Below are 25566 nucleotides of genomic sequence, written 5' to 3'. Positions count from 1 at the left end.
TTGACAGCATGTCCCAGGGGTGAGCTGAAAAGAAATGTCACTTCCATTTTTGCCATCCCTACATAGATAGGGATTGCATTTCCCAAATAATAGGCAACATGCACCTGATTAGGAAGGAAATATCTTCAGGAGCGACCTCCTGCAGAGCCCGTCCCACAACTGCTTTGGGAGCCCAATGTATGGGTATTTTGCTTAGTTACAAATCATTTACTAGGGAATCCTCTTGCCAGCCCTTTAGAAAAAATATTGACCTAACCAATTGAACAGGGGGATTGGGATGGTGAATAAGGAAATCCCTCTGACTTACCCTATCTTCTTCTGTTGTTACAGAGGGTGAAATGACATTTTCCCCTATCCCTGCCCTGTTCCTGCTCTTTGTTATAGTTCAATATATTTTAAGTGAGGAAAATGGTAGTAAAAATATCTGCTCTCCAGCACTCCCTGAAGCAACATCAGAGCAAGTGGGAATGAAACAATTTGTTTCTGAAGGGGGAACTTGATGACCAAGAATTGCTTAAAATGGGGGAACAGTATAACCGTGATGCTCAGGGTTTGTTTAGACTAGGAAAAGTGATGGAGTTTAGGTCAGGTCAAGGGGAAAGCTAATGCCAACCACTGAACCTGGGCTGCACCTGCTCTACAACTAGAATTGTCTTTTTACACCAAGATCACTAACTTGAGGAGCCAATGCCATGTACAGTCCTAGTGGATGTAAGGCACAGGTAGTTTTTGCCTCAGTGTAGCTTGTTGGGATCAAACCTCTCTCTCCCACCTGGAGCGGATGAACATTCCTGGCTGGAGGGACACACACTCCTATGACTCAAAAGGAAAGGAGTTGATAGAAAAGATCACAGGACTGACTCCAAAGAAGGTGAGCTGGAAAAGGCAGAAGCAGGCAACTCATCCGGTGAAGCTGAGAGACCACAGTGAAGACGCTGCGAAAATCACTGTGTGGGAATTAGCAAATGTGATTTTTTTAAAAAAAATATTTTGGCCAGCCCTAGTCAGGGGATTTATTACAGTTCTCTCTCATGTGGATTTTCTGATGTCTAATAAGGCTTGAGCTATCACTGAAGCTTTTCTCCCACATGAATTCTCCTATGTGAGATAAGGTTTGAGCTGTGCTTGAAACTTTTCCAACACTCAGAGCATGTGTAGGGCTTCTCTCCTGTGTGGATTCTCTGTAAGATGAGTCCTGAACGATAAATGAAGCTTTTCCCGCACTCAGAGCACGTGTAGGGTTTCTCTCCCACGTGAATTCTCCTATGTGAGATAAGGTTTGAGCTCCGACTGAAGCTTTTCCCGCACTCAGAGCACGTGTAGGGCTTCTCTCCTGTGTGGATTCTACGATGTGTGATAAGGTTTGAGCTCTGCTTGAAGCTTTTCCCACACTCAGAGCATGTGTAGGGCTTCTCTCCTGTGTGGATTTTCTGATGTAAGGTGAGTCCTGAACGATAAATGAAGCATTTCCCACACTCAGAGCATCCATAAGGTTTCTCACCCATGTGGATTCTCCCATGTGTGATAAGGTGTGAGTGCTCATTGAAGCTTTTCCTGCACTCAGAGCACGTGTAGGGCTTCTCTCCTGTATGGATTCTCCAATGTGAGATAAGGTCTGAGCTCCGACTGAAGCATTTCCCGCACTCAGAGCATGTGTAGCGTCTGCCTTCCAAGTTGATTCTGTCATGGGTTATAAGGTCTGGGAGGCTATTGAAGTTTTCCCCTGGCCTCTCCTGAGTCTCACAGGCTTTTGCTTTTTCTGGGACTGCACAACTCCCGGAAACATTCCCTTTGAATCTTCCTGATAACGTCCCATGTGGTTCTACTTGCTCAGCATCTTCCTGCTGGGGTTTCTCCTCCTCATTCTCACTTACCATCCCGTCACCTGAATGGGAGACAAAGAGAATCCAGACATAGGTCACTCCCTGCACCGGAAAGAAAGGAAATCTCAGAGAGAGGAATGGAAAAAGGGATGAACAAACCAAAATATGTGTGGGAGAGATCAAACCTATCAGGAGCTGATTTTCCCCAAACCCTTCCCACAGACGAGAGAGGAAGGGATCAGTTTTGGTCCGCATCTCACCAGAACACTCAGGGGAAAGCGAGATCAGGGAGGGACCTGCTGCCAGTCAGAATAGGAGGGAAGCCATGAGTGACATCTGCCATAACGATTCCACATCTGCAGGGAACAATCCTGAACAGGGTCTTTGTAGGGCATCCCAAATGTTTCCTGTATTTCTAAACAGTTGTTGAGTTAGTTTAACCAATTCCTCACCTGCGAAGGCACCTCTTGGGAGCACTTCTTTTTCAGAGCCCTGGAGGTCTGGGACCCACGGCTCTTCCCCTCATTCCAGCTGCGAGATCACATCAGGTTTGGAAATTGGAAACCCTACTCCAGGCAAAGAAAACAAGGGAGGTCAGTGGAATTTGTGGGATACTTGTCACAAAGAATATTCCATGGTTTTAACCCCAGCTCATTTTTAAGCAGTAACATCCCAAGGCCATCTTTCTTGGCTCAAAGTGGCATGAGAGTTATTATTATTATAAATCATATGCATCACCTTAGGGCACATCTACACTACCCTCCTGGATCAGCGGGTAGTAATCGATCTATGGGGGATCGATTTATCGCATCTTGTCTAGACGCGATAAATCGATCCCCATACTCCACCTCGGCAGGAGTAGTAAGCTGAGTCGACGGGGGAGCTGCGGTGGTCGACTTGCCACCATCCTCACAGCCAGATAAGTCGAAATATATACTTCGACTTCAGCTACACATATTCAGCTATTCAGCGGATAGCGTAGCTGAAGTTGCGGATCTTAGATCGATCCCCCCGCAATGTAGACCAGCCCTTAGTGCCTAAATTATATTCATTACCTTAGTGCCTAAGGACCAACTAACACTGAGTCTCCATTGTGCTAGGACAAGTACAAACCCAGAATAGTAGATGGCCCATGCCCTGAAGAATTTACAATCTAAACAGACAAGACAGACACAGAATGGGGGAAGGGGTAAAACCCACTGTTAGAATAGAGATATTCAGGCCTGCCTGTAAAGCCTATACTTTAAGAACTTAGGTGTATTTTTATCACTTAGCTACTTACAGGGGTATAAAAACGAAGAATCAAAATCACAGTCCGCCTGTGTATGGACCTTCTCTCACTAGGATAGTCTGAGGCTTTGTTCTTAGGCTAAGGTCTTTGACTAAGCAGCAGGGGCAGCCATCAGCTGGGAAGCGTAGGGTCACATCCCAAACCAGTCAGATTGAAATAAGGTGGTATTGGGCTGTTAGGAAGATGATCCTGTCTGGATAGTGCCCATCACCACCTGATAAAGAAACAGACCTTAAGATGGTTAAAGAAAACTTAGCTTGATAGCTTCCTGTCTGGCAAGAAATCACTTATCAATGGTTGTGAAACCCTCATTTCTGAATTTTATCTTTATGGCCACCACTTTTACATTGTTAATCAGTCTGGTTCTTTAATTGTTTCTGTCTGCTGTATAATTAATTTTGCTGGGTGTAAGTTAATTAGAGTAGTGGGATATAATTGGTTACAAAATTATGTTACAATGTTAGAATTCATTAGTTAAATTTCAGTACAATGACTGGTTAAGGTATAGCTGAGAATATTATTATATAAACAGGGTCAAACAGGAGGGGGAAGGGAAATTGGAATCATGTTTGATAAGTGGGGGCAACGGGAATGTTCTGCAGCGTCAGAGCTGGGAAGGGGGACATGGGGTAAACGTTCTGCGGTGTCAGAGCTGGGAATGGAACAGAACACTGGGGAACAGACTCTATGGGCATATAGAGATAAGGCCGACTAGTGTGAAGGGCTTCGGAATATGCCTGCTTGGAAACTAACCCCAATAAACATGGCATTCTCTGTGCTTCGGACTTCGGTCTTTTGCTGCTTGCTGTCTGTGTGACAAGAACCAGGGAAGTGGGAGGGTGAAGGGAAAGCCCTGTAACAAAACTGACATGACCTGATAAGCAACAGGTAAGCCTTTAAGGAAGGTTTTAATACACTTTGGAACTGATCAGGGATTCCCATGAGTACTGATGAGTGGTGATGGTAAATACACATTTAGATCCTTTTCTTGTTTTATATCTTTTCCCCAGAAAGTGCACTGGCACACTGTCATGGATCCATAGGATCTGTGCAATGCCCTGGCTTTTAAACAGTCCTTGGGAGGTGCCCCTTGAGTGCACTAGACCCCCTAGGGGTCCCACTCTTCCACAAGAATAGGCCACGTAGCTTCAACACCTGAGACTGAGCCTCTGGCTTCAACACTCCTATTTCAACCTGTGAGCTCTGCCACCAGGTCCAGCTGAACGACACTCCTGGTCAGAGACTGTTCCTCAGTCAATGCACAGAGCAAATGTTTGCTGTGACACTGGGCAGACTTTTAAAACATAGCAGGGTTTATTAGTCAACTGAAACACAGCATTCGAAAGTCCTTAGATTAGGACAGAGAAGCAAAGAAGACAATATAGTTCATATTGGCCAATGCCCTTGACCCATTCTGCTGTAGAAAACAGTTTGGTTTCCTTTCACTGTGCCTGTCCATTTCTCTTTGCTCTGGCAGAGCTTCCTGCATCTGCGAGCCCAGTTCTTCCTACTCCCAAAAACATGACGAGTCCATGTATGCTTCACTCAGCCAAGCGGATATCCTCCCATGGACAGGTGACAATTATTCTCTTTTCTCTGTCGGGTATTCCACTGATGTAGGTTGGTCTCAGGCAGTCCTTAACAACCCATTCATATCACCGCATGACAGCTACATGACAAAACACCTTATGTCTCCTTCTCTTTATAATCATAGCAATACAAATCACAGAGGGAAACTGAGGTGTGTATTGGCATCATACAAGTATCACCAAAATTCCCACCTCTATCGCACACACACACGGCTCACAGCCCTTGGAGAGAAAGCAAAGCACAGGAACTGGACCTTAGTCCAGTGAACTCAGTGGAGGATAAGCTGCAATCCTCACACCTTAGTCAAAAAGGAGAGGCATGTGGGTCCCTACCCATAGAGAGGGGCTGGCTAGAGGCCTGATACAGGAGAGTGCATTCCTTGAGCAGACCGTGGAGGCAGGTCAAAGGCTTAGCTAACCCAGAACTGTGACATCACAAAAGCACATTTTGGGGAATTAGGAAATCTAGTGACTCAGGTGTAATGGGAGGGAGAATTCAACTCCCCCAATGTGTGGAGAAAGCTGGGGGATTAAACACTAAAATTCAGGAGCAACAGCCTCTAATTCTTCCGGAAAAGGAGAATGTAAGAAACAAGAACTGGACCACACAACCTCAGGAGGGAGAGGCTCAAAGATCCAAGGAGCCTGGAGGGAAAACAGCTTGTGGCTGCTGGAGATTGGGAGAGGGGGGAAAAGACTCTCTCCAAACTCTCACTCCTGTTGACCCCGACCTGATTTTATGGTCTGTGACCTAGTCTCATGTCTTATATTTTATACTCGCTAGAGGTAAAATGTCATTATCAGAGTATTCCTTATTAGCTTGGAACATGCGTGGAGAGGCAAGGAGGTGAACATAAATAAATGGGTTATTAAGGGCAGAGAGTACACTACAGCCGGAATCAAAGCTCTGAGATCCATCCACCGGTGGTCGATGTCATCCCATATATCTCACCACACAGGTGAGCTCACCTTTGTGACAGATGGTCCCTTACTCCAGGGGTTCTCAACCTTTTTCTTTCTGAGGTCCCCCAACATACTATAAAAACTTCACGGCCCACGTGGGCCACAATACTGGCTTTCTGCATCCAAAAGCCAGGGCTGGCTTTAGGAGGTAGCAACCAGGGCAACTGCCTGGGTCCCCATGCCACAGGGGCCCCCACAAAACTACATTGCTTAAGCTTTGGTTTTAGCTCCTTGTGGTGGGGCTCAGGGGCCCTGGACTTCAGCCCCATGCGCTGGGACTTCAGCTTTCTGCCCTGGGCCTCGGCAAGTCTAATGCTGGCCTTGCTTGGCAGCCCCCCGATAACTGCTCGTGGCCCCCCAGCGGGCTCCAGACCCCTGGTTGAGAACCACTGCCTTACACCACGAATCACAGCAATGTTCAGGTTACTGCCAGTCCCAAAGGATCAGTCACTTCCTTAGGTCAATTGAATCTTAGATTTCCCACAAAGACAACACTTGTAGCCAGTCCTGTCATAACCTGTATTGAGATTTATTTAAAACATTCTAATTCTGGCCTTTTTAAAAAAAAAGTTCATAGCTGTTCATGTGTTCTTTAGGCATTTCAGCTGCCACCTCTGCTAAGGGTCCACTGAGCTGTGGCCTCAGCTCCACCATATACTGGTCTGTAGAGAAGCTGTATCCAAGGTAGGCACTTTCAAAATTTTCTAAGAAGGCCTCTGTATCATCGCCTAGTTGTAGGTGGGGAATTTTTTGGAATGTGGAGTGGTACCTGGAGAAGGACTGTTAGGGTTATCTGGTAGACCCAATTAGCCCTTTCCAGAGCTAAGTGCTTCAGCTCTAGCTCCATATCCAAGCGGTTCGTCTCTGCCTTCAAGCGGTTTGCCTCCATTCCTGTCTCTAAGCATTTCGCTTCTCTCTTCTCCTCCACTTCCAACTCCAAGCGCTTTAAGTCCGTTTGTCTTTCGTGTTCTTTCTGTCTCATTGGAGGAGAAGGTATCTGTACTTGTGTCTGTCTTTGTTGTCCTTGTGTGTTTGTAGAGGCCTGTAGGGGCAGGGTGCTGGGAGGGACGCCGAGCCCTGATTAGGGGGCGGGGCTTGGCTGAGTAGGGGGCCCATAAAAGCGGCCGCCCAGCCAGGCAGCGGCACAGGAGGCAGCAAACAGGGCTGCTAACAGGGGAGTTTGAGTGGGAGTTTGCAGGGGGAGGTGGAAGGGGAGGCAGGAGGGCGCAGTGTGTTGTGTGCTCTATGTCCCCAGGTGCTGTGGGCAGAGACTGCAGCAGCAATGAGCCAAGCAGCAGCAAGCAGAATGCAGATGGCTGCCTGCGGAAGCTGTGGTATGTATATAGTCCTAGCAGGTGAGCTGGAACAGAGGTATGTTTGCATGAAGTGCCGCCTTATAGCGTTACTGGAAGAAAAGATTAAGGGGTTGCAGATGCAGGTAGATACCCTGGTGGAGTTTAGACAGGGCTTTGAGCAGCTGATGGAGGACAGGCTAGGAGGGACTGAAGGGGAATGCTCAGGGGTGCAGGTGGAAGCAGAGGTAGAGGACAGTGAGGGGGGAACGTTAGAGGGAGAACAAGGGCAGTGGAAGCATGTGACCGTGAGAAGCAGGCCAAGGAAAAGGAGGGCTAGTGAGGGGGAAATAGAACTCAGGAACAGGTTTGGGTGTTTGGATAATGAGGAGGGTGGGCAGCAGGTGGTGAATGAAGGTGGGAGAGTGAGGAAGAAGAGAAGAGCGGCTAGTCCAATAGAGAGAGGGGAGGAGTTGATGGAGACAGCACCAATTCTGGGCCCCCGGAGGATTCAGGAAGGCACAAGGGGGAGTATGAGGGAAGATAGGAACAGACACAGGTTAGGACTAGAGAGATCAGAGACTAGATTAGTAGATCGCACTGTTGCCAGGCGACGGCAGGTGTATGTGATTGGGGATTCTTTACTGAGGAGATTAGACAGGCCTGTGACCAGGGCGGACCCGGAGAACAGAAGGGTGTGCTGTCTACCGGGTGCAAAGATACGCGATGTGGACCTGCGGTTGAAAAGGATCCTAAAAGGAGCAGGTAAGAACCCCTTGATAATCCTTCATGTAGGAACGAACGACACGGCTAGGTTCTCATTAGAGAGAATCAAGGGAGATTATGCCAGGCTGGGTAAGACGCTCAAGGAGATAGAGGCTCAGATTATCTTTAGTGGGATACTGCATGTTCCTAGAGAAGGGCAGCAAAGGGCTGATAGGATTGTGAGAATAAATAGTTGGCTAAGAGAGTGGTGCTATAAGGAGGGCTTTGGGATGTATGGCAACTGGGAGGCTTTTGGGGACAGACAGCTGTTCTCACGGGATGGACTTCACCTGAGTAGGGAAGGAAATAGACTTCTGGGAGGGAGGCTGGCTCATCTTATCAAAAGAGCTTTAAACTAGGAAGTTGGGGGAGACGGTTGGGAGATGTGCAGTTAATCTCCACACCAGATTCCAACATTGGAAAGGCGAGTGATGAGATAAGAGGAGATATAGCGGGGGAGATGGGATTGGACATAAGAAGGAGAGGGGGGACGAACACACAGAGGTCTGTAACATATTGCGTTACTAAGGGGAGACAGGCTAAACGACATACATTAGGATGTTTATACACCAATGTGAGAAGCCTAGGTAACAAAATGCAGGAATTGGAACTCTTGGTCCGAGAATTGAAACCGGGTATCGTAGGAATAACTGAAACATGGTGGAACGGCAGTCACGACTGGAATACAGGTATGGAAGGGTATGCGCTGTTTAGGAAAGACCGGAACAAAGGTAAAGGTGGGGGGGTGGCATTGTATGTCAATAATGAGATAAGCTGTAAAGAAATAATAGTTGATGGAATAGACAAGACGGAGTCCGTCTGGGCAATACTCACACTGGGTAAAAGAACTACTAGAGCTTCTCCAGGGATAGTGCTTGGGGTGTGCTATAGACCGCCGGGATCGACCCAGGATATGGATAAAGAACTATTTAATGTGTTTAAGGAAGTAAATACTAATAGGAACTGTGTAATTATGGGGGACTTTAACTTCCCAGATATAGATTGGGGAACAAACGCTAGTAGCAATAATAGGGCTCAGATGTTCCTAGATGTGCTTGCTGATCAATTCCTTCATCAAGTGGTAGCTGAACCGACGAGGGGGGAGGCCATTTTGGATTTGGTTTTGGTGAGTAGTGAGGACCTCGTTGAGGAAGTGGTTGTAGGGGACAACTTGGGCTCCAGTGATCATGAGCTAATTCGGTTTAAACTAAATGGAAGGAGTAACAGAATTAAATCAAAGACTAGGGTTTATAATTTTAAAAAGGCTAATTTTAACAAATTAAGAGGACTGGTGAGGGAAGTGGATTGGGCAAACGTATTAATGGATCTAAAGGCAGATGATGCCTGGGATTACTTTAAGTTAAAGCTGCAGGAGCTGTCGGAGGCCTGTATCCCAAAAAAGGAAAAAAGGTTAGTAAGCAAGAGATTTAGACCGAGTTGGATGAGCGACTGTCTCAAAGGGGCGATTAGGAAAAAACAGAAAGCGTACAAAGAATGGAAGAGGGGAGGGATCAGTAAGGAAACTTCCCTTAGTGAAGTCAGAGCATGTAGAGATAGAGTGAGAAAGGCCAAAAGCCGTGTAGAGTTGGACCTTGCGAGGGGAATTAAAAGCAATAGTAAGAGGTTTTACAGCCACATAAATAGGAAGAAAGCAAAGAAAGAAGAAGTGGGACCGCTGAAGACTATAGCTGGAGAGGAGATTAAAGATAATCTAGGCATGGCACAATATCTTAACGAATATTTTGCATCTGTGTTTAATGAGGCCAATGAAGGGACTAGGAATACTAACAGCGTGACAGAGGGGGATACAGGAGGGGGGATTACAGCATCAGAGGTAGAAACCAAACTTGAACACCTTAATGGGACAAAGTCGGGCGGACCGGATGATCTTCATCCGAGAATATTGAAGGAATTGGCACGGGAAATAGCAGGCCCCTTAGCGATAATTTTTAATTAATCTGTAAACTCGGGGGTGGTTCCGTTAGACTGGAGAATAGCTAATGTGGTTCCTATTTTCAAGAAAGGGAAAAAAAGTGACCCGGGTAACTACAGGCCTGTTAGTTTAACATCTGTAGTGTGCAAGGTCCTGGAGAAAATTCTGAAAGAAAAAGTAGTTGAGGACCTTGAGGTCAATGGCAATTGCGACAAAATACAACATGGTTTTACGAAGGGCAGATCATGCCAAACCAGTCTGATCTCCTTCTTCGAGAAAGTAACGGACTTATTAGATAAGGGAAATGCGGTGGACCTAATATAACTTGATTTCAGTAAAGTGTTTGATACTGTACCGCATGAGGAATTATTGGTTAAACTGGAAAAGATGGGGATCGATATGAAAATCCAGAGGTGGATAAGGAACTGGTTAATGGGGAGAATGCAGCGGGTCGTATTGAAGGGTGAACTGTCAGGTTGGAGGGAGGTCACCAGTGGAGTTCCTCAAGGTTCGGTTTTGGGACCCATTTTATTTAATCTATTTATTACTGACCTCGGAACCGATTGTAGGAGTGGGCTGATAAAGTTTGCGGATGACACAAAGCTGGGTGGTATTGCCAATTCGGAGGAGGATAGGGATATTCTGCAGGAAGACTTGAATGACCTTGTGAATTGGAGTATCAGAAATAGGATGAAATTTAATAATGAAAAGTGTAAGGTGATGCACTTAGGGATGACTAACAACAATTTTAGTTACAAGCTGGGGACGCATCGGTTAGAAGTAACCGAGGAGGAGAAAGACCTCGGGTCCTTGTAGACCGCCGGATGACTGAGTCGACAATGTGACGTGGCGGTGAAAAAAGCCAATGCGGTCTTGGGATGCATTAGGCGAGGTATATCTAGTAGGGATAAGGAGGTGCTGCTTCCATTGTATAAGGCGCTGGTGAGACCTCATTTGGAGTACTGTGTGCAGTTCTGGTCTCCCATGTTTAAAAAAGATGAATTCAAACTGGAACGGGTACAGAGAAGGGCCACTAGGATGATCAGAGGAATGGAAAACCTGTCGTATGAAAGGAGACTCGAGGAGCTCGGGTTGTTTAGCCTGACCAAACGAAGGCTGAGGGGGGATATGATTGCTCTCTTTAAATATATCAGAGGGATAAATACCAGGGAGGGAGAGGAATTATTCCAGCTTAGTACTAATGTGGACACGAGAACGAATGGATATAAACTGGCCGTCGGGAAGTTTAGGCTTGAAATTAGACGAAGGTTTCTGACCGTCAGAGGGGTGAAATATTGGAACAGCCTTCCGAGGGAAACGGTGGGGGCGAAGGATCTGTCTGGTTTTAAGATTAAGCTAGATAAGTTTATGGAGGGAATGGTTTAATGTAAAAACATGATTTTAGTCAAAGGAATACCGTGCCATGGCAGGTAAATAGTATAATGACGAACAAGGGTCAGGCTGGAGACTCTTGCCTACGTGCTCGGGGTTTTACTGATCGCCATATTTGGGGTCGGGAAGGAATTTTCCTCCAGGGTAGATTGGCAGAGGCCCTGGAGGTTTTTCGCCTTCCTCCGCAGCATGGGGCAGGGATCACTGGCAGGAGGATTCTCTGCCAATTGAAGTCTCTAGGATTTGGGGACTTCAACAGCAGAGTAAAGGGAAAGGGTAGGGACAGCTTTGTGGCCTGCATCATGCAGGGGGTCAGACCAGATGATCATAATGGTCCCTTCTGACCTTAAAGTCTATGAGCTGCTAAAGGCGACCTAAACCCGTAGTGTATACCAGGCCTATCAGTCTCTCTTCAACTTCCAATCTGGCTAATTCTAGTTTCTTTTGGACCTCACTTTCCGTCATCCTAGCCTTGCACTTAGCCTAGCCTAACCTGAGAGCCTGAAGGGGGGGAAGCTTGTGAATTCCCTTGCAGGAACTTAACTACTCTGCCCTCAGGCAAAGGAAAAAAATCCAGCTGCTCTCAGGTTTAAAAAAAAAGAAAGTGTCCTTTTTTAAAACAAAAAACAAAAAACAAAAAAAACCCTCCCTGATTTTCAAGCAGCCAAAAGAAAAAATGTGTCCTTTTAAAATCTTGAGGTCTGTGCTTCGGATTCAAAATGATCCCACCGAGCTGCCACTGTATCAGGGTTCCCTCCCCACACTGAACTCTGGGGTACAGATGTGGGGACCCGCATGAAAGACCCCCTAAGCTTATTTCTACCAGCTTAGGTTAAAACTTCCCCAAGGCACAAATACTTTTCTTGTCCTTGGACGGTATTGCTGCCACCACCAAGTGATTTAGATAAAAATCCAGGGAAAAGGGCCACTTGGAGTCCCTGTTTCCCCAAAATATTTCCCCAAGCCACTTCACCCCCTTTCCTGGGGAGGCTTGAGAATAATATACTAACCAGCTGGTTACAAAGTGAGCACAGACCAAACCCCTGGGTTTTTAGGACACTGAAAATCAATCAGGTTCTTAAAAGACGAATTTTATTTTAAAAAAAGGAAAAGAATCACACCTGCAAAATCAGGATGGAAGGTAACTTTACAGGGTAAATAAAAAGATTTAAACCATAGAGGATTCCCCTCTGACTCTGCTTTCCAGTTACAAAACAGGAATGAAATTACCTCTTAGCATAGGGAAAATTCACAAGCTAAAACAAAAGATAATCTAACACTTTTTCTTGCCTTTATTTACAATTTTTATAATCTTACATGCTCATTTCAGGTAGGTTTTTAGGAGATGTTTTTTCCTGCCTGCTCCCTCTCTCGTCCAGACAGAGAACAAAGAGAAAGCACAAACAAAACCTTCCCCGCACCCCCCCACCCCAAGATTTGAAAGTATCTTTTCTTATTGGTCCTTTTGGTCAGGTGTCAACCAGGTTATTTGAGCTTCTTAACCCCTTACAGGTAAAGGAGGGATTTATCCTACCCTTCTTGTGCATCCCCTCCAGCCCTTTCTTAGCACTGTAGAAGCCAGTAGCTGTTTCCTGTCCTAGGCTGCTGCACACACGTATTACAGGGAGCAGCAGCGTACGGTCTGGCGCATGCCACCTTGGTATTGTAGCCTGAGCTGCAGACTGAGCTGGGCCCCTCACTGCTACTTCCAGCTGATCCTTCTGCTCCTGGTCCAGCCATGCCCTAGCTCTGCCCAGTCTGCCTCTCCTCCAAATGAGCCCCCTCCCCTATACGTTCTGGCCTGCCCCTCCACACCATACACGTGTAACATGTAGCTTTAAACTATTCCTATTTTGGCTTTGGGATGATTAAATTAGTGTTACCTTCAGTTCCCCCCTACACCCCTGACCCCAGTTTAACTTGTTTGGTGGTGTCCTGATGGTTTTCCATTGATAGTTTGGGAGGGAGTATGGCTGGTCAGTTGAGCCTTGTGTTACATTGCGAGCTGACGAGTGAGAAGTGACAACTCCCTCTTGGGTGGATGGGTCAATCCCGGGGCCTCTTACCTCTCAGTGATTGATTTTTTCCATTCCAAGTCCATAAAGTAGATTTTCAATATAAATGCTTTGTTCCTTACATATGACCCACACGTTGATCTCTCTGTCATTATGAGTCTTAACCATTTATGAGCTTTCTGTAGACACCTCCTATGACCATCCTCCAAGAGATGTTTGGTGTGATGGGTTTGTCAGGTCTCAGGTGAGAGCTGCTGGCAAAGATCAAGTGACCCTTTGCCAAGGGATCTCTGTGTCACTGTCTGACACCCATAGGCCAGGGAGAGGACGACTTTCTGCCAATGGCCTTCAGGACGGGTGCTGAGTTCACTGCAGTGCCCCTTGTCCCCTCTCCATTTCCCTTCTCGGTGTGCTGTCTGGGACGCTGCCCCTCTTCCTGCTCCCCAAGCCAGCTCATATCTACTCCAGGTGCCAGGCTGCTGGCAGCCTCCAGTGAGAGGCCATCCAGCCCATCAAACTGGTGCCCAACTGCTGGGCCTCAGGCCTTCTGGGGTGCACCTCTGTGAGTCCAATTGCCCCCTGCCCCAGAGGTGCTACAGGGGCATGTCCTTCTAGTGTGTCAGGGCTCCACCCTCTGGCTGAGGCCTCGGGGCACTTTCTTCCTCTCTCGGGGTACCAAGTGAAACAGAAAAAGAGCCGACTGTCGACAAACAAGGGCAAATAAAGGAAAGAAAAAAAGAAATGGGGGTGATAAATGTGGACAGCTCCCATCACGATATGGGCCTCTCTTACTTCTGGGGGCCCTGGGAGCATCTCCGTCCCCTTCAAAGTTTACTGGGTCTCCAGTACAAGTTTTAACCTGCTCCCCCTTGGAGCTCCGGGGATCCCCACCCTCCCTCAGTGAAGGCCAGAGTCACGAATGCTGCCAGCCCTCTCTTTGGGGCTGGAGATGCTCCACAGACTGTTCTCTTCCCAGGGTTGCGCCCATCTGAGTAGAGTAGGTCTGTTCTGTTAACTCATGCTCCAATCCTAGCATGGTTTTCAGTTGTAAACTGAGGAGCTGGGCCAGTCCAGACTAAAGCAGCAATTTAACCCTTTCTGTGCCAGTGTGGGGTTTATATAGCCCTTCACAGGCACCCAGGGAATGGCCCCCTATCAGCCCCATGCCTGATGTGGTGGGGCAACCCACTGGCAGCATTGCCTTTGAGGGTACTGCTCCCCCTCCCCCTTTACTGCCACTACAATGCCTGTCACCTTCACTTCCTGAGGGGTGATCCCCAGGTGGTGTGTTTTGTTATCCCTTTTTCTACCCCCCCCCCCCCCAAACCCCAGAATCCGTTGTGCACCCTCGGTCACTCACCTCTGTCTCAGGCAACAAGGCGGGTCATGGGCGCGGGTGATGCTATGCTGGAGATCCATCATCACTGAAGGAGTGGCAGCCTTGACCCCCCCTTGAAGGTTGCCGGGATGCTGACATGCACTCGCGGAAAACTGGGGCTTGACTGAGTCCATGGACCATTTGGCCCACACTGTGTCACTGTAAAGCCTGCTCTGCATTGCTGCCAATTGCAGCTGGTGGCGTTGCACCCGTAAGTCTCTGTAAGACTATTTTCAGCAATGCCCCTCTGCCATGTACATTGGCCAAACCGGACAGTCTCTACGCAAAAGAATAAATGGACACAAATCTGACATCAGGAATCATAACCTTCAAAAACCAGTAGGAGAACACTTCAATCTCTCTGGTCACTCAATAACAGTCTTAAAAGTGGCAATTCTTCAACAAAAAAGCTTCAAAAACAGACTCCAACATGGAGCTGCAGAACTGCAATTAATTTGCATACTAGATACCATCAGCTTAGGCCTGAATAAAGACTGGGAGTGGTTGGGTCATTACAAAACCTAAACCTAATTTCCCCAATACTAATGTCTCCCTACTGTTGCACACACCTTCTTGTCAACTGTCTGTAATGGGCCACTCTTACCACTTCAATAGTAATTTTTCCTCCCTTGGTTTCCTGCTGGTAATGGATTTATCTCATTAGACTGACCTCACACTTGGTAAAGCAACACTATCCTTTCATGTATACCTGCTCCTGTATTTTTCACTCCATGCATCTGATGAAGTGGGTTCTAGCCCACAGAAACTTATGCCCAAATACATTTGTTAGTCTCTAAGGTGCCACGAGGACTCCTCGTTGTTTTTGCTTTCTTCAGTGACTCGAGAGCATGAGCACCAGCCTCAGGCAGACTGATAAAAAGCAGGGAACAAACCCCAAGTTGGTTGTGAGGTCTACATGTAGATTTCACCAACCACGTATCCAGTGTAAACGCTTCAGGCACTGTAACAGCATTAATGTGGAATCACAGATAGTTCCCTTGGGTCATCCCATATATCTCACCACGCAGGTGAGCTCACCTTTGTGACAGATGGTCCCTTACTCCAGGGGTTCTCAACCTTTTTCTTTCTGAGGTCCCCCAACATACTATAAAAACTCCATGGCCCATGTGAGCCACAATACTGGTTTTCTGCATCCAAAAGCTAGGGCTGGCGTTAGGAGGAAGCAACCAGGGCAACTGCCTGGGGCCCCATGCCACAGGGGCCCCCACAAAACTACATTGCTTAGGCTTTGGTTTTAGCTCCTTGTGGTGGGGCTCAGGGGCCCTGGACTTCAGCCCCATGCGCTGGGACTTCAGCTTTCTGCCCTGGGCCTCGGCAAGTCTAATGCTGGCCTTGCTTGGCAGCCCCCCAATAACTGCTCGTGGCCCCCCAGCGGGCTCCAGACCCCTGGTTGAGAACCACTGCCTTACACCACGAATCACAGCAATGTTCAGGTTACTGCCAGTCCCAAAGGATCAGTCACTTCCTTAGGTCAATTGAATCTTAGATCTCCCACAAAGACAACACTTGTAGCCAGTCCTGTCATAACCTGTATTGAGATTTATTTAAAACAAAGTGAGAATGGTTTACAAAGTTAAAGCAGGTTAAAGCAGATGCAGACGAGTTACAGCCTTAAATTTCAAAAGGCAATGGAAGCTTCTATAACAGAGGTCGGCAACCTTTCAGAAGTGATGTGCCGAGTCTTCATTTAGTCACTCTAATTTAAGGTTTTGCATGCCAATAATCCATTTTAATGTTTTTAGAAGGTCTCTTTCTAGAAGTCTATAATATATCACTAAACTATTGTTGTATGTAAAGTAACTACGGTTTTTAAAATGTTTAAGAAGCTTCATTTAAAATTAAATGAAAATGCAGAGCCCCCCGGACCGGTGGCCAGGACCCGGGCAGTGTGAGTGCCACTGAAAATCAGCTTGCATGCTGCCTTTGGCACACGTGCCATAGGTTGCCTACCCATGTTCTATAATAAGCAATCTCTACATATTCTTAAGGACTAACCCAGGATAAGGAGCTGAGAATCTCTTCCTTATGCCTAGAAACTTTGCCCCCCCAGAGTCGAAGCAGCATACAGATAATCAGTTCCTTCAGCATGGGTTTTTTTATCCTCTTTCTGCCATGTGCTCATAGCTGCAAACTCAGCGAATGAGAGGTCAAGAGCACAACAACAGTCTTGTGTCTTCTTTAATGTCCCATAATACTCTATCTGGTGTTGATGGACCTTTCCTGCCAGGCAGGGTATAATGCATTCTGTTGCCAATCAGCACTTCCCCTAGGTAAAGTCTCTCCCCTGTCTGGTGATTTAAATAGCCACAGAGGCTCACAATGCAACTAGTCAGTTATTAACCCAGGCAGCAACTCAATAAAGTCTAAACACATTCTTGTCATTCTAATACCTGTTTTAATAATACTAACGCTGGTGAGTCAGACTGATTCCAGATATGCGTTTGTCCATGTTCAATTACGACATGGGGGCTTTTGCAAGAGCTAACACCTCATCTGCCAGTGTCACAGACAGGGATGGTGTCTCTGGCCTCTGTTTGCCAGAAGTTGGGAATGGGTGATGGGATGGATCACTTGATGATTCCCTGTTCTCTTCATTCCCTCTGAAGCACCTGGCATTGGCCACTGAGCTAGATGGACCATTGGTCTGACACAGTGGGCCGTTCTTATGTTCACAGGTTCTATCAGGAGTATCTACTCATCTGGACTCGCTGGGGAGCCACAGAAAGAAACAAGGTGTGCTGAGACAAGGAGGCCCAGTCTCAGAGCCCCCAGGGTCACGCTTGCCAAAAGCTACAACTACGCCCAGCCCATTAAAGGGGGCACTCCCAGGAGAGACTCTATAAAGGCTGGAGCATCAAACAACTTAGTAAACCTGAGACAGATGCCTTGGGGACAATGATAGGGAGAATCCCCCAAAGTGACTCCTTTGATTCTGCTCTTCTCTGGCCTTTGGTTCATAGAATCATAGAACTGGAAGAGACCTCGAGAGGTCATCTACTCCTGTCCCCTGCATTCAAGGCAGGACGAAATATTATCTAGCCCATCCCTGACAGGTGTTTGTCCAGCTTGCTCTTAAAAATCCCCAATGATGGAGATTCCACAACCTCCCTAGGCAACTTATTTCAGTACTTAACTACAGACAGTTAGGAAGTTTTTCCTAATGTCGGACCTAAACCTCCCTTTCTGCAATTTAAGCCCATTGCTTTTCGCGCTATCCTCAGAGGTTAAGAACAACAATTTTTCTCCCTCCTCCTTGTAACAACATTTTATGTACTTGAAAACTCTGATCATGTCCCTTCTCAGTCTTCTCTTCTCCAGACTCAACAAACACAATTTTTTCAATCTTCCCTCATAGGTCATGTTTTCTAGACCTTTCATCATTTTTGTTGGTCTTCTCTGGACTTTCTCCAATTTGTCCACATCTTTCCTGAAATGTGGTGCCCAGAGCTGGACACACTGCTCCAGTTGAGGCCTAATCAGCACGGAGTAGAGCGGAAGAATTACTTCTCGTGTCTTGCTTACAATACTCCTGCTAATACATCCCAGAATGATGTTTGCTTTTTTTTGCAACAATATAACTCTGTTGATTCGTATTTAGCTTGTGATCCACTGTGACCCCGCAGATCCCTTTCCACAGTACTCCTTCCTAGGCAGTCATTTCCCATTTTGTATGTGTGCAACTGCTTGTTCCTTCCTAAGTGAAGTACTTTGGATTTGTCCTTATTGAATTTCATCCTATTTACGTCAGACCATTTCTCCAGTTTGTCCAGATCATTTTGAATTTTAATCCTATTCTCCAAAGCACTTGCAATTCCTCCCAGCTTGGTATCCTCCGCAAACTTGATAAGTGTAACAGAGAGACTCTGCTACTGGGAGGGTTTCACCATGTGTCAGAGGGTTACACCCTGGTGGGAGGGGGCTAGGCCTGTACTGGAATAAGGTCACTCTGTGCTTCGCAGTGTGGCAGAACCTAGAATGTCCATTAGCAGGGAAAAATCTGGGGGGAATTGGCTTGTGGAGTGGACAAAAGCCCCATCTGAATTCTCTCACATTGCCCTTCTCTCCGTGGCAGGCTACAGAATAACGCCCACATTTCGCTCCAGATCATCCCATCCTCCCAGGGGGAAGGAAATGGCTGCAATGGACCTGGCTCAGGTAAGGGATTATCAGGGAGCTGGTGATGGGTTCTGCTTGGAGGGAGAGGAGCAGTAAAGGCATAGGAGGGTGGGAGCTGCTAGAGGTGGTGGGAGATAGGGAGGGGACAGGACGTGACAAACGTTTGTAATCTATGGTGTTGTCAAGGCTGCTTCCCCACTTTGAACTTTAGGGTACAAATGTTGGGGCCTGCATGAAAACTTCTAAGCTTAACTACCAGCTTAGATCTGGTCCACTGCCATCACTCCCAAAGCTAATTCCCTTCCCTGGGTAGCCTTCAGAGACTTTTCACCAATTCCCTGGTGAATACAGATCCAAACCCCTTGGATCTTAAAACAAGGAGAAATTAACCATCCCCCCTCCTTTCTCTCACTAACTCCTGGTGGATCAAGATCTAACCCCCTTGGATGTAAAAACAAGGAAAAATCAATCAGGTTCTTAAAAAGAAGGCTTTTAATTAAAGAAAAAGGTAAAAATCATCTCTGTAAAATCAGGATGGGAAATAACTTTACAGGGTAATCAAATTAAAGAGCTCAGAGGAACCCCCTCTAGCTTTAGATTCAAAGTTACAGCAAACAGAGGTAAACACCTTAGTAAAAGGTACATTTACAGGTTGAGAAAACAAAGATAAAAACACCTTGCCTGGCTGTACTTACAAGTTTGAAATATGAGAGACTTGTTCAGAAAGATTTGGAGAACATGGATTGATGCCTGGTCCCTCTTAGTCCCAAGAGCGAACAACCACCAAAACAAAGCACAAACAAAAACCTTCCCCCCACCAAGATTTGAAAGTATCTTTTCCCTTATTGGTCCTTTCGGTCAGATGCCAGCCAGGTTACCTGAGCTTCTTAACCCTTTACAGGTAAAAGGATTTTGGAGTCTCTGGCCAGGAGGGATTTTATAGTATTGTACACAGGAGGGCTGTTACCCTTCCCTTTATAGTTATGACACGCCCCCCAAATCACAGATAGTGTTGGACAGCTGTTTCCACACTGGCTGTGATTTCTTCCTGGAGCTCTAGGAGAAAACAGAGTTAATAAGACACATGCACCTTTAGACATAGTACTGATTATATAAATACTAACAATATGTCCCACATTCCAAGAACAATTTTTAACCAGTTGATTCTGGGAAACTTTCCCGGGAGAGTGCATCAGCCACTTTGTTAGAAGCTCCTGAAATGTGTAGTATTTCAAAATCGAAATCTTGGAAAGCTAAACTCCACTGAAGAAGTTTTTTGTTATTCCCCTTGGTGGTATGAAGCCACGTTAGCGCAGCATGGTCGGTTTGAAGTTGGAAACGCCATCCCCAAACGTATAGGCATAGCTTTTCCAGTGCGTACACAATGGCGTAGCATTCCTTTTCGCTGATTGACCAGTGGCTTTCCCTCTCAGACAGTTTCTTGCTGAGAAACACAACAGGATGGAATTCTTGATCCGGTCCTTCCTGCATTAAAACTGCTCCCACACCCTGCTCGGACGCATCTGTGGTTACTAGGAACAGTTTGTCAAAGTCTGGTGCCCTTAGCACAGGGTCCGACATGATTGTCGCCTTAAGCTGGTTAAAAGCCTTTTGACACTCATCAGTCCACTGAACTGCATTTGGCTGTTTCTTTCTGGTTAGGTCTGTCAGTGGGGTGGCGATTTGGCTGTAGTGTGGTACAAATCGCCTATAATAGCCGGCCAAGCCTAAGAAGGATGGACCTGTTTCTTTGACTTTGGAACCGGCCACTTTTGGATAGCATCCACTTTGGCCTGTAGGGGATTTATAGTTCCTTGACCCACCTGGTGCCCCAGGTAAGTCACTTTGTTTTGGCCTATTTGACACTTTTTAGCCTTATCAGTTAGTCCTGCCTGCCTGGTGTGCTCGAAGACTTTTTCCAGGTGCTCCAGGTGTTCTGCTCATGAATCAGAAAAAATGGCCACATCATCGAGGTAGGCAACTGCAGATCCCAATCCCGCTAGGAGACCATCTACAAATCTTTGGAAGGTGGCGGGTGCATTTCGCAGCCCGAAAGGGAGTACATTGAATTCATACACCCCTGCCTGGGTGACGAAGGCTGACCTTTCTTTGGCGGTTTCATCTAGTGGTACTTGCCTGTACCCCTTGGTTAAGTCTAAAGTAGAGATGAATTGGGCATGTCCCAATTTCTCCAATAGCTCATCTGTGCGTGGCATTGGATAGTTGTCAGGACGAGTTACAGCATTTAGCTTACGGTAGTCCACGCAAAAGCGTATTTCCCCATCTGGTTTGGGAACTAGAATCACTGGAGATGCCTCTTAGAGGGGCGGATTATACCCATCTGTAGCATGTCCTGGATCTCCCTTTTTATAGCAGTTTGGGCATGAGGTGACTCCCGGTACGGTGGGGTTCTAATTCGGTGAGCATTATCTGTGTCAATGGAGTGGTATGCCCGTTCGGTCCATCCTGGGGTGGCTGAGAACATTAGCGCAAAGCTAGTGCACGGCTCCTTGATCTGCTGTCGCTGCAGACATCCAAGGGTCGTGGAGAGGTTCACCTCTTCCACGCCACCATCACTTTTTCCTTCGTAGTAGACACCTTCAGGCCACTCAGTGTCATCTGTTTCCTGGGCTGTAAACTGGAAAACCTTTAATTCTCTGGAATAAAAGGTCTTAAGAGAATTAACATGGTATACCTTAGGCTTTATGTTGGGGGGGGGGGAGGCTATGAGATAGTTAACAGTTCCTAGGCGCTCCTGGACCGTGAATGGTCCTTCCCACGACGCTTCCATTTTATGGGCCTGGAGTGCCTTTAAGACCATGACTTGTTCTCCTACTTTGAAGGACCGTTCTCTGGAATGTTTATCATACCAGGCCTTTTCCTCTTCCTGAGCATCCTTTAGGTTTTCTTTAGCAAGGGCTAAAGAGTGTCGGAGGGTGCTTTGTAGGTTGCTTACAAAGTCTAGTTCCTGGAGAAGGCGTAAACCCCTCCCATTGCTGCTTCACCAACTGTAATGGCCCCTTAACCTCGTGGCCATACACACGTTCAAATGGTGAAAACCCTAAACCCTGTAGGCAAAAAGCAACTGCTGTAACACTAGGTCCCAATCATTGGAGTGTTCATTTACGAATTTACGTATCATGGCCCCCAAAGTTCCATTAAACCTCTCCACCAGGCCATTCGTTTGATGGTGATAAGGGGTGGCAACCAAGTGATTCACCCCATGAGTTTCCCACAGGTTTTTCATGGTCCCTGCCAGGAAATTAGTTCCCAAATCTGTAAGGATGTCGGAGGGCCAACCTACCCTGGCAAAAATGTCTGCTAATGCCTGGCACACACTTTTAGCCCTGGTGTTGCTTAAGGGTACTGCTTCCGGCCATCGGGTAGCAAAATCCATGAAAGTCAGTATGTACTGCTTTCCTCTGGGTGTCTTCTTTGGGAAAGGACCCAGAATATCCACAGCTACTCGCTGAAATGGGACCTCAATTATGGGTAGTGGCTGGAGAGGGGCTTTGACCTGGTCTTGGGGCTTTCCCACTCGTTGGCACACCTCACACCACATAATTAGCAATGTCCTTGCCCATTCCCTCCAAGTGGAAGGACTTCCCCAACCGGTCTTTGGTTCTGTTCACTCCAGAATGGCCACTGGGATGATCATGGGCTAAGCTCAAGAGCTTTACCCGATACTTAGTGGGAACTACCAACTGTCTTTGAGGATGCTGGTCTTCCTGGTGCCCACAAGAAAGAGTCTCCTTGTATAAAAGTCCTTGTTCTACAACAAACCGGGATCGGTTAGAAGAGCTGAGAGGCGGTGGGGTGCTCCGTGCCGCCGCCCAAGCTTTCTGAAGGCTGTCATCTGCTTCCTGTTCGGCCTGGAACTGTTCCCTTGATGCTGGAGACATCAGTTCCTCCTTGGACTGTGGACTGGGGCTTGATCCCTCTGGAAGCGATGCAGGTGCTGGGGCTGTTTCCGTTGATGGTGAACCGCTGTCTGCTGGTGCACTATGTGGTATTTCAGGCTCTGGCTGAGCCTCTTGGGTAGAGTTATCTACTGTTTCTGCCATTTCAGGCTCGCTGGTGCCCTCTGGCATTGGAGTTGTAGACGGGTTTGCAAACGCTGTACTCCGTGCTGGCAATGGTTCTGGCGCTGGTTGTGTTGCCAGTTCCGGTTCTGGGACTGGCTTTGGCTGGGTCTCTGTGATTGGATCCACTATGGCTGTTGCAGTCGTTGGCAGGGGATCTGGTTCCACCACCTCTGTCTGGGTCTCTGATAACACAGACGGGGCCCTGGTGGATGGCTCAGGAACAGGGATGGGTGTGAAAGCTTGCTTAGCCTGGCTGCGGGTGACCATTCCCACCCTCTTGGCTAGCTTCACATGGTTGGCCAAGTCTTCCCCAGGCAGCATGGGGATGGGATAATGGTCATAGACTGCAAAAGTCCACATTCCTGACCAGCCCCTTGTTCTGGACATGCAACTTGGCTGTAGGCAAGGTTACAGAGTGTGACATGAAGGGTTGAATTGTCACCGGAGCCTCTGAGTTGATGAGTTCAGGGTCCACTAGGGATTGGTGGATAGTCGACACTTGTGCCCCAGTGCCCCTCCACGTGATAACCTTCTTTCCACCCACTCTCAAGGTTTCCTTTTGCTCCAAGGGTATTTGAGAGACATCTGGACCTGGGGATCTTTGGTGTGATTGTGGTGTAATGAACTGTAATCGGTTGGGGTTCTTGGGGCAGTGGGCCTTTATAAGTCCGAGTTCATTACATTTAAAACATTGCCCTGCTAAGGTATCACCGGGGCAATGTTGGTTGGTGGATACTGGTGTGGTGGGGTGAGAAGGCATCTGGGGTTTCCCTTGGGAGGTAGGTGGGGCCTTGGATTGTCCCCAGTGGTAAGGTTTTGTTTTGGGTTGCCCCTTCTGATATTCACTCCAACTGCTACTAGTTTTTTTCTTTTCTGCCACCTCCACCCATTTGGCTCCAATCTCCCCCATCTCGGTTACAGTTTTGGGCTTCCCATCTAGGATGTACCTTTCTATTTCCTCAGGAACACCCTCTAAGAACTGCTCCATTTTCACTAGGAAAAACAGATCTTCCAGAGATTTAACATTTGCTCCTGATACCCAGGCATCACAATTTTTGTCAATGTGGTAGGCATGTCGGGTAAATGACACGTCTGGTTTCCACCTTAGGGCTCTGAACCGCTGACGGGCATGCTCGGGTGTTAGCCCCATTCTGATTCTGGCCTTGTTTTTAAAAAGTTCATAACTGTTCATGTGTTCCTTAGGCATTTCAGCCACCACCTCTGCTAAGGGTCCACTGAACTGCGGCCTCAGCTCTACCATGTACTGGTCTGTAGTGATGCTGTATCCAAGGCAGGCCCTTTCAAAATTTTCTAAGAAGGCCTCAGTATCATCACCTGCCTTGTTGGGAATTTTCTGGGATTGGAAGTGGTACCTGGAGAGGGGTTGCTAGGGTTGGCTGGATTACTCTGCCTAGCCCTTGCTAATTCCAGTTCATGCTTCCTTTCTTTTTCTCTCTCCTCCATCTCTTTTTCTTTTTGCTCCATAGCTCTCTTGTAGGCAGCTTCTTCCCTGGCTTTTTCTGCATTAATTTCTAATTGTTTTAATTCTGGCTGTCTCTTATGTTCATTTTCTTTCTCTGTTGCTTCCAGTCTAGCCAGTTCTAGTTTGTTTGCTGCTTCACTGGTAGTCATTTTCCTGCTTTCTTATGCTGGGCCACACCCCTCTGCAGATCACTGAAACTGGGATGCACTCAGCTCAGGGGCTGCTTAGTTAACAGAGACTTTCTAACTAACTATCCCTGAGAGGTAGAAAGAAAAAAAAACAATTCAGCTTGTAAATTCCCTTTGCCAGCTGTTTGCTCACTGCTTGACCCCTTCTCTTAACAAAGACCCTTGTTAAAAAAACTTAACACCTCTGCTTTCAGGCAAGGAGAGATAAGATATGCATCTACCTTCAGCTCTGCTTTCTAAGCAGCTAGAAAGGAGGAAAAAAATCTTACTGGCTTTTGGTTTAAAATGATCCCACCGCTCTGCCACCATGTCAAGGCTCCTTCCCCACTCTGAACTTTAGGGTACAGATGTGAGGGCCTGCATGAAAACTTCTAAGTTAACTACCAGCTTAGATCTGGTCCACTGCCACCACTCCCAATGTGCTAATTCCCTTCCCTGGGTAGCCTTGAGAGACTCTTCACCAATTCCCTGGTGAATACAGGTCCAAACCCCTTGGATCTTAAAACAAGGAGAAATTAACCATCCCCCCTCCTTTCTCCCACCAAGTCCTGGTGGATCAAGATCCAACCCCCTTGGATCTAAAAACAAGGAAAAATCAATCAGGTTCTTAAAAAGAAGGCTTTTAATTAAAGAAAAAGGTAAAAATCATCTCTGTAAAATCAGGATGGGAAATAGCTTTACAGGGTAATCAAACTTAAAGAGCTCAGAGGAACCCCCTCTAGCCTTAGGTTCAAAGTTACAGCAAACCGAGGTAAACACCCTAGTAAAAGGTACATTTACAAGTTGAGAAAACAAAGATAAAACTAACACGCCTTGCCTGGCTGTACTTACAAGTTTGAAATATGAGAGACTTGTTCAGAAAGATTTGGAGAACATGGATTGATGTCTGGTCCCTCTTAGTCCCAAGAGCGAACAACCACCAAAACAAAGAGCACAAACAAAAACCTTCCCCCCACCAAGATTTTAAAGCATCTTGTCCCCTTATTGGTCCTTTGGGTCAGGTGTCAGCCAGGTTACCTGAGCTTCTTAACCCTTTACAGGTAAAAGGATTTTGGAGTCTCTGGCCAGGAGGGATTTTATAGTATTGTACACAGGAGGGCTGTTACCCTTCCCTTTATAGTTATGACAGAGGGTCTTGTCCAAGACTGCGGCTTCCACCCTGGCCCTTATGTGGCTCACCTGTGTGAGCAGCAATGGCCCCCCCCGGCCCTCCCATGATGGCAGAGTAGTGC

The 25566-nt window shown here is 47.0% G+C and overlaps 2 protein-coding genes and 2 long non-coding RNA genes across 4 annotated transcripts in view; 2 read left to right on the top strand and 2 right to left on the bottom strand.

The window, feature by feature from the left end:
- LOC103306761 (uncharacterized) overlaps window positions 1–13169 on the top strand; it is a 36277-nt gene extending 23108 nt beyond the window's left edge. Inside the window, exons 2-4 of the long non-coding RNA XR_509669.4 lie at window positions 4592–4689; window positions 6263–6350; window positions 6922–13169. This is a non-coding gene — a long non-coding RNA (uncharacterized LOC103306761). The remainder of the gene's footprint in view (window positions 1–4591; window positions 4690–6262; window positions 6351–6921) is intronic.
- Window positions 1–25566, bottom strand: part of LOC135972074 (zinc finger protein 271-like) — a 312092-nt gene that overhangs the window by 51024 nt on the left and 235502 nt on the right. The gene's annotated exons all lie outside the window — the stretch shown is intronic.
- LOC135976000 (uncharacterized) overlaps window positions 1–25566 on the top strand; it is a 262775-nt gene that overhangs the window by 68534 nt on the left and 168675 nt on the right. The window lies entirely within an intron of this gene.
- LOC101953204 (zinc finger protein 501-like) overlaps window positions 1068–25566 on the bottom strand; it is a 58035-nt gene continuing 33536 nt past the window's right edge. The window contains exon 7 of the mRNA XM_042847839.2: window positions 1068–1662. Within this exon, the coding sequence (XP_042703773.2) occupies window positions 1068–1662 (595 nt within the window). The remainder of the gene's footprint in view (window positions 1663–25566) is intronic.

This window comes from Chrysemys picta, chromosome 16 (genome assembly GCF_011386835.1).
Source record: "Chrysemys picta bellii isolate R12L10 chromosome 16, ASM1138683v2, whole genome shotgun sequence".
NCBI lineage: Eukaryota > Metazoa > Chordata > Testudines > Emydidae > Chrysemys > Chrysemys picta.
This window is presented reverse-complemented; position numbering and strand designations above follow the sequence as displayed.